This window comes from Gorilla gorilla, chromosome 9 (genome assembly GCF_029281585.2).
Source record: "Gorilla gorilla gorilla isolate KB3781 chromosome 9, NHGRI_mGorGor1-v2.1_pri, whole genome shotgun sequence".
In the NCBI taxonomy this organism is placed as follows: Eukaryota; Metazoa; Chordata; class Mammalia; order Primates; family Hominidae; genus Gorilla; species Gorilla gorilla.
The window spans coordinates 32,858,971-32,871,443 of record NC_073233.2 but is presented as its reverse complement, the minus strand read 5'-3'; the positions used below and the strand labels follow the sequence as shown (position 1 = coordinate 32,871,443).

Here is a 12,473-nt window from a genome sequence, read left to right as displayed (position 1 = left end):
AATATTCACTTTGTTATCTTCTTTCAGTTTATAAGTGTTCCTATTTCTTATTTCACATGGAACAAGGAGAGAATAGATAGCCCATTGGCTCCCATACATTTTATACTACCTTAAGCAATGTATTTCCAAATAGAACACATCAAAAATTGATGTTATCCTCCATACCATGCTTTCCAATGCAGCTTATCTTGTTTTCAGAGCCTTAACAATGAAAAATCATCCTACCTTTCCCTTGATGCTCTATTATTGTCCCCATGGGAAGAGTAGCAATGAAGAACCATTTGAGAGTCAATGATGTAAGAGCAAAAGCATGAGCTCAAGAGGAATGGAAGGGTCTGTTTCAGTATTTACTTTATAGTGTGCTGGGAACCTCGAAAAAATGGAAGTGTCCTGGGTCTTGCTCAACTTCTGACACTTTCTGTTTCTAGTTACTCTATCTATGTGAGTGATAAATCACCATTGTGTCAAGCACGTAGTCCTGAATTAGAAGGTCTTCTATGATAGTTGCTTCATCTACACTCTTCATACTCAAACAGATGGCAAACTGTGTAATTTTTCTGACTAAAGTGTCTCTCTCCAGCTTTTTGTTCTGGGTCTCATTGCCTCTTGCCTAGATTATGAGTAGAACATCCTCCTAACTTGCCTTGCATTTTCCCACCTGACCTTTAATGCACAGCTCTGATTTTTAGAGCACTCCCTTACTTTTAGTGTGCCAACAGCTTTCCTCTACAAGCATCATTACATTTCTTATTTTCCTCCAAGGCTCTCGGTACTCGCATTCCAACCTACTCTTCAGTCTTATGTCTTCAGTTTTATGTGTCTAACAGCTCTGCCTTCATTTATCCAATCATCTGTCAATTTGTATAATTATTAGGTTGGTGCAAATGCAATTGCAGTTTTTGCCATTAAAAGTAATGTTGTACCAACATAATATCATCACCTTAAAATCCCATGCTTCTTTTCCTTTAGATTTTGCTCTGTTTCTTCTTCTCTCCGCATGCCACTCCATATTTTTACCTGACAAAAAGAGCTATTTCCTTTGAAAAGGCATCCCAGATCCTGCCCTTTGGATGTGCTGCTCTCTCTCTTACAAAATGTGCATTTTATTTCTGTCTTTCTTAATACATTGATTTTACTCTGCATCATTTAAGTTAATATGCACATGTTTCTATTTTGTTAGACTCTGAATTCCTACAGTATTCTTATCTCTGTACTTGGATGTACCAAATTCAGAGTCCTGTTAATTGTAGGTAGGAGAAGGAAAGTCCACCTGCCTCTTTCCCCATTGAATTGATTCAGCATTCCCTCAACAAGTAATTTTTAAGCAGATCAATTCAATTTTTCATGGAGTTACATTACAGAGAGATGAAATAGCTGATGCATAAGTAAAAAGTAAATAACATAATTTCAGATAATTTCTATGAAGAAAAATGAAAACTGTATACTGGGATAGAAAATGACTGGGACAAGTGCACTTTAGGTCACATTTTCAGAGCCAGTCTCTCAGAGGTGGTGGTGTTTGAGTAGGAGCTGAATGACAGGATGGACTATGCCATATGAAGATTTGGGGCAGAGCATGGCAAACAATGAGAACAGCAAGAAGAAAGACTGAGTTGGGACTAAGCTTGAGCTTTCAACAGATAGAACCAAGGCTTGTATGGCTGGAGTGAGTAAATGGTGAAAAAAAATGCAGAAGATGGAGTGATAGTGCTGGGCAGTAACTATGGCATCTATGCCCACATAGTAAATAATAAGAAATTTGAATTTTATTGGAAGTACAAATGGGAAACTGTTTCAGAGTCTTAAGAAAGGTGGTTGTATGATGTGGCTGATATTTTCCAAAGATTACTCTGGTTTCAGGGTTTAAAAAAAAAGAGTAGAATGTTTTTCATTTGGTGTATCACAGATCCTTAAAGGTCCTGAAAAAGTGCAGCAAAAAGCTGAAAAAGCTTCCGTGAAACTTTCACCTCTCTCTAAAGCCAACAGTCATTTGGAATTTTATTCCCTCTGCCACTACAATATCACTGGAATTAGAAAGCATGCTTCCAGTTACACCTCCAAGAATAAGTAATGAGATAAATAGGCTATGGGGAAAAGGAGGGTTTCCCATTGATTGATGGCTATGTTACATGTTTGGTGGTCTGGAATTCTGTTTCATCCACCCTTTCAATTTCCTGCATCCCAGAATATAGCTCAATTCAGAATGGCCTATAGCAACGCAGGCCCTATAGCTATAGTCCTTCAATACATCATGCCTTTTCCTATCTTTATGTTTACCCCAGTTAATTATAAATTTACATTTTTGTCTGCCCCATTAGACTGGGTGTACCTTGAAGATAGAAACTGTGTCATAAGTTCCTTTATATACACAACCTGTGTGATGTAGAAACACAATAAATACTAGTTGAATGAAAACATGAATAAACAGGTATGTATGTAGGTAGGTAGATGGAGACAGTAATGAAACAAATCTCTTTAAAAATTATCATTCATTTTAGTTTAATAAGGTTGAACTAAAATAGATAGCTTAATTAATAAATATATGTTAATTGAAGCAATTATAATTATAATTTATTTATTACAGCAATCTATTACTCAAACATGCTAATTAACAGTAATCCTATTATTATTAACATTATTGTTATTTTAACTGAGTCACTACTACAGTAATTATTTTTAAAGTATTAGAAACTAGACTACCAGTCCGTAGGTCTACAATTAATTATTCACTACCGAATGTCTCTAAATCATCAAATTGATAGCAAATTAATAACATTCACTTAGTGTTGTTTATAACTTAAGTGTGTATTTTAATACAATGGTAAGTTCTCTGACGTAGTTGGTAAACAATGGAAATGGTCCCAGGTGTTTTTATTCTATAAACAAGCCCCACCAAGATATAAAGGTAGGCAGTATGAAAAAAGAGGGGAACTCACTGGTGAATCCGTGCACGGCTGAAGGGGCCAGTATAGCAGTCTGACTCCTCTAGGTCTGGAAAAGCTGACTTGTCAAGAACCATTGGGTTTTGGGCCATCCAGTTTTTGATTCTTCTAAAATAAGTTTGCATCCTGGAATGAAGTCACATTTGAGAACTAGATTAGGTTGTATTCCAAAGCCGTGACTACCTTCCACTACAATTCTCTTAAGTACTAAAGAAACTTCTTTGAAAAGAGATACGCATACCTACACACACCACACATACACGTGCATTGCTTCTGTTCCCACACACAAGAAGAAAATAGCAAAACCAAATCTTGCAGTTGTTTAAACTCTTTCAGGACAACTATGTTATCCTCATGAAAAAATAAAATAATTGTGGAAAAGATTTCAGAAACAGGATACATAAAGATGGTGGTAGGAAAGAGATTTTTTGTTTTTGTTTTTGTTTTTTTTTTTTTCTTTGAGACAGAGTCTCGCTCTGTCACCTGGCTGGAGTCCAGTGGTGCAATCTTGGCTCACTGCAACCTCCACGTCCCAGGTTCAAGCGATTCTCCTGCCTCAGCCTCCCAAGTAGCTGGGAGTATAGGCGCGAGCCACCAAGCCCAACTAATTTTTTTATTTTTATTTTTTTTGGTAGAGACGAGGCTTCACCATGTTGGCCAGGAAGGTCTTGATCTCCTGACCTCGAGATCCACCCACCTCGGTCTCCCAACGTGCTGGGATTATAGGCATGAGCCACTGCACCCGGCCAGAAAGAGAGTTTTTTTTTTTAAGCAGCAAAATATGTTTATTAAAATGGTGTGTGTATACATGTAGATAGATAGATAGATAGATAGATAGATAGATAGATAGATAGATAGATAGATAGATGATAGATAGACAGACAGATAGATAGATAGATATTACTCCCTGCTTTTTTTTAAACAAACAGCTTTGTGGCTCTAGAAAAGTGGAAACTGAAAATAAATAAATGACTGTGACACATTCAGTGGCACTGGAAGTCATAAGTGTGGTAGACAGCAAAATTTTAAAGTCAAGCAAAACTGAGTTATAATTTATTGCACTGTGCTAGCCACGTAAACTTGTACAAGTTATTTAACTTCTTGCCTTGGTTTCCTCACTCATAAAATAAAAGTAATGCTGACCTTGCTGGAGAGTTGTAAATTGGCATTTTATTCTAGACTTGGTAATTAACAATGTGGAACACTGAGGCAAAAAGCCTTTGCAGGACTTTTAAGATTCTCACGGGCATAGGAATACCTTGATTATCTTGTTAAAATGCAGATACTAATTCATAGGCCTGGGATAGGGACTGAGATTCCACATTTCTACATAGCTGCTAAGGGACACTCATACTGCTAACCACTGACTATACTTTGAGTAACGGGTTTAGCATAGACACCTGGCATATACCATTTGGACACTGTTTGGGAAATCTGACATCAGGATACTTTGGCTCCAGCTTTAGATTACATTCATAAACTAGTTCTATTATGGTATATATACTGATTGAAATCAGATTTATTTTACAAAGAAAATAGAAACAGAAGAAAGCTATTGACTCCAGAGATGGACTCTGAAAGTCTAAATTCAGAGTTACTATAATAATAGCTGTGTTTAATAACACATTTGCAATATTTACACACTATGGGTTTCCATCTGGGGAAATTTTTGGCTTCTTCTGCAATAGTAAGTCCAAATAGCAGGATAGAATATTTTCCTAGAGGAGTGTTAAATATAACACACCTCAATATTTCTTTGGCCAACTCTGCTTGAACTTCAGAAAAAAAATTAGTATAGCAATAGGCAGGTAGCAAATATTGTATCTCAGGAATTATTTCATTCAAGTCTATTATGGTAATATATAAGATTATAATATATAATATATAATTATATATTATATTAATTATTATTATATATAATATACTATATATAATTATATATAATATATATTATATATTATTATATATTAATATATTATTATATATAAATATATATTATATATTATATATAATATATATTAATATATAATAATATATAATATATATTATATATAATATATAATATTTAATTATAAATAATAGATATTATATATAATATATAATTAAATATTATATATAATATAATATATAAATATATATAATATATATATTTATATATATATAAAATAGAGCTTTAGGTTTATTTGCTACAATCCAGGAAAACCTAAGATAATTCTATGAAAATTGAAAATAAGTCTGGATTAAAGGGTCAAAGGAACTTGACTGAAGCACAAACTCTGACAAAACAGCTGTGAAAGCAGGGCATGGGGTGTGTGGGTGGGGATGATAAGGGAGTCTTTTTTGTTTTCCGATCTGCAAAACTGGCTACTCTCTGTTCTGCTTCCCTTGCAGAGTCATTTTTAAGATGGTTTAATAATTGAATGTGAAAATGCTTTGTGAATAAAAAATAAATTGCAGTGATAATAAAACCAACAACATCCTTTCAACCTGCTGGAGAAGGGATGATCCTCAAAAGCTGGACAATTGCCTGTACATTATTTATCCCCTAATATGTACCGGTCAAAACTAAGCATGTGAGGAAAATAGCTTTCCCACTTCAAGAAAGGAAAAGCACAAGCGAAACTAAATGGCCACGTTTGATTTCAATTTTCCACTTTTCAAACTGTCTACAGATTGAGTTTCCAAATTTTGTAATTTTTTTTCAGTTTAATGTTATATAATTTTATAGACTTCTTTTCTATTTATTCCCTACCGCTCCCACATGAATCCACAAAGACATAGAATAAAGGGATTTACTTATTATAAGTAAAATGAAAAGGGGTGGGCTAGAGTAAGGTTCAAGATATTTTAATAATCATTTGGATAAATGATAGCTGAATTTTCATTTTATGAACTTACACAGAAAATAAGAGACACAAAAGATAAAACAAGTAATGACATATAATAGTGTTCATTTTTCTAGTTTACTTTTAAATTTGACCAAAACAGAGAAAAGAACATTTTTTACATTATTAAAAATGTTTCTTTAGGATTTAGTATACGCATTTGCCATGATAGCTTTATATATAAACAGACATTTGTTCCAATTTTAATATACAGAATATATACTTTCCCAAGTCTCCAAAGGAAAGATTCTTGTTTAACAGAAAACCTACTAATTATGTAGTAGCAAAGTCTCACTAATTCTATAGTAGCAAACTGAAGCAAATCTAGAGATTTTATCAGCCATCCAACAATAAGCAGGCATATGCAGAGCAAAGACAAGAAAAACCTGCAGTTGTAAACTTGCAAATTGTAATATTCCAATGACTAATTTTATTAGCAAAAATGACTGGAAATTTGCTACATAGACCAGGACCAAATACCCACATGGGAAATGAGAGCTCACTCTAAATTAAAATATGTTAACCTGACAGAAAAATGTGACTCGGTTGAAGAGCATCATTAATTTAAAGAGGAAAAGCTATTTCAGTGCTAATTTCTTTAATATTCATTCTAATTTCAAGTTTTTTTCTCCATAATTTACTTTTCTTGTCACTCAATACTGCCACGCCTAAAATTAATGCTTAAAAGAGACGGACATTTTCCCATTCTGATTTCTAAAGTTTGAAATTACATTCAATTTTATTTGGTAAAGAAACTAGATTTATTGAATCATTTCCTAAAATGGTCTGTTACTCACAGCATACAGTTCTAGCTTTTGTGTTACTCTGTTTTGTAACATATATCCTTCAACATCATTTAATGGAGCATACTCTACCACATTCACATGCTTTATCTTTGTTAACTGGTTCTTCGGCAAGGTGCAGAAAACGGCCAAGGGTAAGAAGCTTTTTCTTTGAGCATTCATTAAGTGGGAGCTGATTTCTTCCAGTTAAATAGTGATAAGAAGATTCAGATGGAAGAGTTTCTTCTGTCTCAGGGTCGTGGTTTGATTAACTCCTTTTCCATAGTTATTCTTACCACAATAGGTAAAGAGCTAATGTTCTGAGGTAAAGCTCTTCAAAAGTTCATTTTCAATACTAGGATAAGAGCGGTACCTTCCGGGGTTAGAATAAGAGTGGGTCTGCAATTCAAAAGATGGTACATGGCCTTGGTAAAGCACCTCATCTCTCTGAACACCAGTCTTTACCACTTCTTTAAAATGAGAGAACTGGACTGAATGATACAGAAGGTCTTTGTTGGGTTTATTGTTCTGTTACTGTGGGTCATCATTTAACCATTGATCCTGGTCTTATAACTATTTTTAAAATTAAAATATCATAACATGTGAACTTGCGATTAAAGTCCTCCTTCCATAACATTATAACATGGGAAGATTCCAAGAATGGCAATGATAAATTGTAACAAAAAGATTATCAGATTTTAAATGTTATTCGATTTGGCATAAGTTATTTTGGAAATCTCTTCAACAAATCAATAGAATTTTTCTTCCTACGATTTACAACTGCTGATATGGGGAATCAAATATCTTCTTATTTTTTTCAAAACGACAAATTTGTTATAAAGAAATGATTCATCACCCACCAACCTGCCCATTGATTTGCTCCTCCCGTCAGTGTAATAGCATTTTTTCCTGAAAAAATAATAAAAAACAGCTAAGGAAAGCCACAGGAAAATAAAGTGATACGAGTGAGTAACAACATTCAATCATATTGAGCATTTCTATACTCCAAGTTCCGTATGCTTAAGAAACTTAAGATGTTTGAAATAACCCAGCATACTATGAGGAATATCAGCCTTACATTGTTTTAATTTCAGAATCTAAGATACTCATAACAAAGACACTCTAATAAATCAACAGACCACTTTTGAAAAAAATAGAATTATTTTTAATTCTATTTATTGAAAGTCTGTCTTCTGCCAGTCAATTTATACTAATTGAATTATTTTCTTACATTTTATATAAGGCCATCCATCCATCCATCCCTCCTTCCATTTTTCCGTCCATCCATCTATACATGCATTTAATACATATGTAATAAATACTTCTGATTTGCTAAGGAGTGTTATAACCACTAAAACTTTAGAGAAAAAAGAGGTAGGGTCAGTTTGTGCCCCCAAGAAGCTTTCTTGATAGTTGAGGTGAGAAGTCATCAGTTAAAATAAAATGTGAAAACGCAAGAATGGAAATACCCAGGAAAGGGAGCTCAATTCGTTTTTACAGGTGGAGGACGAAGGACACAGGGATGTTGTCCCAGAGGATATGTCACCTGTATTGAATCTCGAAGCATGAATGGGAGTAGTCTTTTGGGTAAAGAGGTTACACATGACATTCTAGACAAAGGTAGCAGCAGCATATGAGGTCATCATTGGGACAAAACCAAGTATTATAAGATTTAGATAACTGCAACCAATTTGGTAATAGCTGGAGTATATACTAAAAGTTGAGGATCCTGATAAAAGAGTAGAGGATGGTAAACAAGGCACAGATGATAACGGGCCTTAACAGCTAATGCTGAGGTTTTTGGATGAAAAGCAACGGGGAAGATATTGAGTGTTTTAAGTAGAGGTATAGCATTTCTTAGAGAAACTAAAAATTAAGGTGACAGAATTAATTCATCTCTTAAATAATTTTCTCTACATGCTCATGTTGGAGCTCAGGAATCTGATATTCTCGCTCTTCTAAAATACTTCTTTATCCCCATCACTAAAATTCATTTCAGAGGATCAGTAAGCTCCTCTATGATGTGGTACCTAGAAAGCAGGGTTAATAGGACAACTGATATTTAGCTCTAAGTATGTTATTAGCTGCTTAGAAAACTTGAAAACTTTTGGAGATACCATATTTCATTGCAGTCCCTTTCACTGCAAACTTTTGGAGACACCATATTTCACTGCAGTCATATTGCCAGAAAATAATTTTAAAGTTGTCCCTGCCATATTCCAACACTAACTTCAAATATGGAACATTGAAGCTTGTTATATCTATCCGAAACTCACACTTTAAATACTTCTCTATTTTTTTCAAACATACACAAAAGCTTGTGTGCATACTTCACTCAATTCTTACTGGACTGTAAAGTCATCTTTTCTTCAGAACCACCGGTACATATATTGTCTTGCACTATTTTTCCTGATGTAACATACCTCTTCACTGATGGTCAATGAATAAATGAATGAGCCTTTGTTTAATTCACAGTTGCATTTAACTCTTTCAGTGCCAGAGATTATTTTTCATTTCATAAACACTTACTAAATACAGTATTTTTTCAAAAAAGCTACAAATGTGGAAATTGGTATAAAATAATTTCCAGCATCAAACAAATCCAGGGACATCATTAAAAGGAGATAATGTTTACAACTGTAATTATCAGGAGTGGATATGGTTAGGAATATTATAAAAGAATATGGAGAGGGTTGGTTGGCATTTGAACTAAACACTACTCTCTGTCTTTATTGATGGTAGTCTGAATATTTCTCTTAAACAATTAAAAAACTTTGAGAAAATGCTTTAGGAGAAATAAAGAAAACGGAGAAAGTCATACAAAATGAATATAAATACTTTTAAGAACACTTATATGGTAAGAACAAATAAAAATGAAAAATAATAGACTTAATTCTCCCAGTTGAAAACGAAAGAGACTTCTCCTCCCTTTCTCTTCTGAGAGCATTAACTTAAGAAAACTTGCCATTATAAGTACCTTTTCCTCTCTTTGAAATGTATATGAATTCTTTAGAAAATGCGATGGGCCTTTTGTTAGGATTTAGGAGCCGTCTTTTTAAAATGTAAACACGAAGGGAGATAGCAGTCCCCTGTCCATTTCTGTGAGAGGTAGGAGCTTAACTTTGGCGGATGCCTTGCGCCAAGTTGCAGAACTACCTCCTGTCAAAAAGATATAAGAGGTTTTATTTCTCTTCCGTATGAAGCTAATTAACAGCCCAATTACCAGGTGAATCTATGATGAACTATGAGTGATGATACGGTTTGGCTTTGTGTTTCCACCCAAATCTCATCTCGACGTGTAATCCCCAGGTGTTGAGGAGGGAGGTGATTGGATCATGGGAGCGGTTTCCCCCAAGCTGTTCTCATGATAGTGAGTGAGTTCTCACGAGATCTGAGGGTTTTATAAGTGTTTGGAAGTTCCTTGTTCATTTCTTCTCTCCTGCCACCTTGTGGAAAAGGTGCTTGCTTCCCCTTCCACCATGATTGTTAAGCTTTCCGAGGCCTTTCCAGCCATGCAGAATTGTGAGTCAATTAAACCATTTCCGTTTTTAAATTACCCAGTCTCATGGAAGTTCTTTATGGCAGTATGAAAACGGACTAATATAGGGCTAGTTATTGTTTATTTTGAGAACATGCTTGCAATAGGTTGTATTTGTTTGGCTATATTAAAAAATGAGATTTCCCTCTGTCTTTACAAATTTTAGTGAATTGACTATGATATGCATCACATTCTGGTTTAATGTTTATTCAATAACGAAATGGTTTTCTTCCTTTTCTATCTTTGTGGAGAGGTTTTCTGGGTGGGGGAAATTTTGTTTTTATATTTTCAATATACTGCATATCTTTGATCCAGGAAGCAAACAACAACCTGTAATTCTCCTTAATTCTTCTGTATAAATGAACGTGCAGGGCCAAATCCTTTTCTACCTATAATCTTCCATCCTGTAATTTAGTAACTGCCTACTGTTCATGTACGGTGCTTTATTTTTCCCTTAATTTTTCATTTGAAAGGTTCTGCTATTTTATACCTTGTGTCAAGGCTGCAGTCATCTATCTACCTATTACAACAATCACTTCATATTATAAGTAAATGATTGTCTCAACCACTGTTTCCAGCCAGAGTCCAACACAGTCAATGGCTACACGTGGAGATGCCTGTGGGGCTAAGTGAGGAGGACAGTTAAATGAGTGAAACCCTGACCCCCATGCTCCTATTTTATAGATTGGCCTCCCTGTAGATTTTATATTTCATATTATTTTTGCATAAAAAGTGATCTAAGTTTAACCCCAATTATGATAAAAATGATTGTTCTTAATGTTTTGTTGTTGTTGTTGTTGTTGTTGTTGCTGTTTGTTTGTTTGTTTTGAGACGGAGTCTCGCTCTGTCGCCCAGGCTGGAGTGCAGTGGCGCGATCTCGGCTCACTGCAAGCTCAGCCTCCCGGGTTCACGCCATTCTCCTGCCTCAGCCTCCGAGTAGCTGGGACTACAGGCGCCCGCCACTACCCCCGGCTAATTTTTTGTATATTTAGTAGAGATGGAGTTTCACCGTGTTAGCCAGGATGGTCTCCATCTCCTGACCTCGTGATCCACCCACTTCGGCCTCCCAAAGTGCTGGGATTACGGGCGTGAGCCACCGCGCCCGGCCGCTTTTAATGTTTTACAAATATAGCCCCAAATTTACTTTGTTTAAAATATTTGTGGGATAAAGAGCTTGACAAAAAATGTGAGGTTGGCCCTATCTGGGCACTCCATCTGAGAAGCCGCAGGATGACTGAATTATCTTAAAATGTGCTGAACTCTCTTATGTGTGAGAGGTAAGCATGAATAGGAATCAGCTTTGGATCGCAAGAAAAATGCTAAAAGGATCTGACATGTCTGGAATGCAGAAGACACAGGCTGAGTCCTTCCTGATATGACAAAAACTAGAAAATGTAGACTATTATAAACCTTTGAAATTGTCCTGGTTAGACCTGAAACATCAAGTCCAACATGTAGGTCATATTTACTTTAAAGAAAAGTCAAGAAAGTAGTGGCTAGAAAAATGTAGGCAAATTAAAATTTTACACATACATCCAAGCAGAAAATTTAGATAAAATGCTCAAGATTCATGTTTATGACAGAAGGAGGAAGAAAAGAACTTGCAGAAAGATTATAGCTAACAAATCTTGTAACTTCGTTAAATATGACAGGTAGGTTTCAAAGTTGAATAAATATGGAACTGCTCTGTATGAGTAAAATTTTGAATGCATAAATTTTTAAAAAATATTATCCTAAAAAGAGATACATATGTTTCCTATTTAGGTTATTATTTTATATAATTTAATTTCAAGGCAGTATTTGTTCTTGAATATGCTAACAATTGTCAATTGGAGACTAGATTGGCCATCACAAAAATAATTTGCCACTTAGTTTATGCTTGAATAGCATTCCTTTATTATGAGTTGGCTGCTATCCCAAATTTCCAGTGTACATGGTAAATAAATGACAAGTAGTTCCTAAGGAGTTAATGTTACATCTATTATTTAAACTGATCTGGGAAGATCTTCCAAAAGAACTCCAAGCAGTTCTCAAACTCTTTTCTCAAGAACACCAGTATTACATGGAAATTAGGAAAAGGCTATAAAATTTATAACTGCCTTTTGAAATTTATAAAATATATAAAGACTATTAAAATATTAAAATCTCCAAGATGAGATTTCCTTACTATGGACATCACAAACATTTGGAATGCTTGCTAAAAATTTATATACCCAATACCATTCCAAAGCTAATATGCCAGAATCTCTGGGAGCAGGTTCCAGAAATCTTCATTTTTATTACTTCCCAGGTCATTTTAAGGTGCTCTAAAGACTGAGAGCCACTT

At 34.7% G+C, this 12,473-nt stretch overlaps 1 protein-coding gene across 6 annotated transcripts in view; it reads right to left on the bottom strand.

Moving 5' to 3' along the window:
* The window catches only part of ANO3 (anoctamin 3), a 472,830-nt gene that overhangs the window by 127,571 nt on the left and 332,786 nt on the right, over positions 1-12,473 (bottom strand). For all 6 annotated transcript variants that reach the window (XM_063711053.1, XM_063711054.1, XM_031016410.3 and 3 more), the window contains 2 exons: positions 7,474-7,518; positions 2,937-3,068 (listed from right to left, as the gene is read on the bottom strand). In XM_063711053.1, the coding sequence (XP_063567123.1) occupies positions 2,937-3,068; positions 7,474-7,518 (177 nt within the window). The remainder of the gene's footprint in view (positions 1-2,936; positions 3,069-7,473; positions 7,519-12,473) is intronic.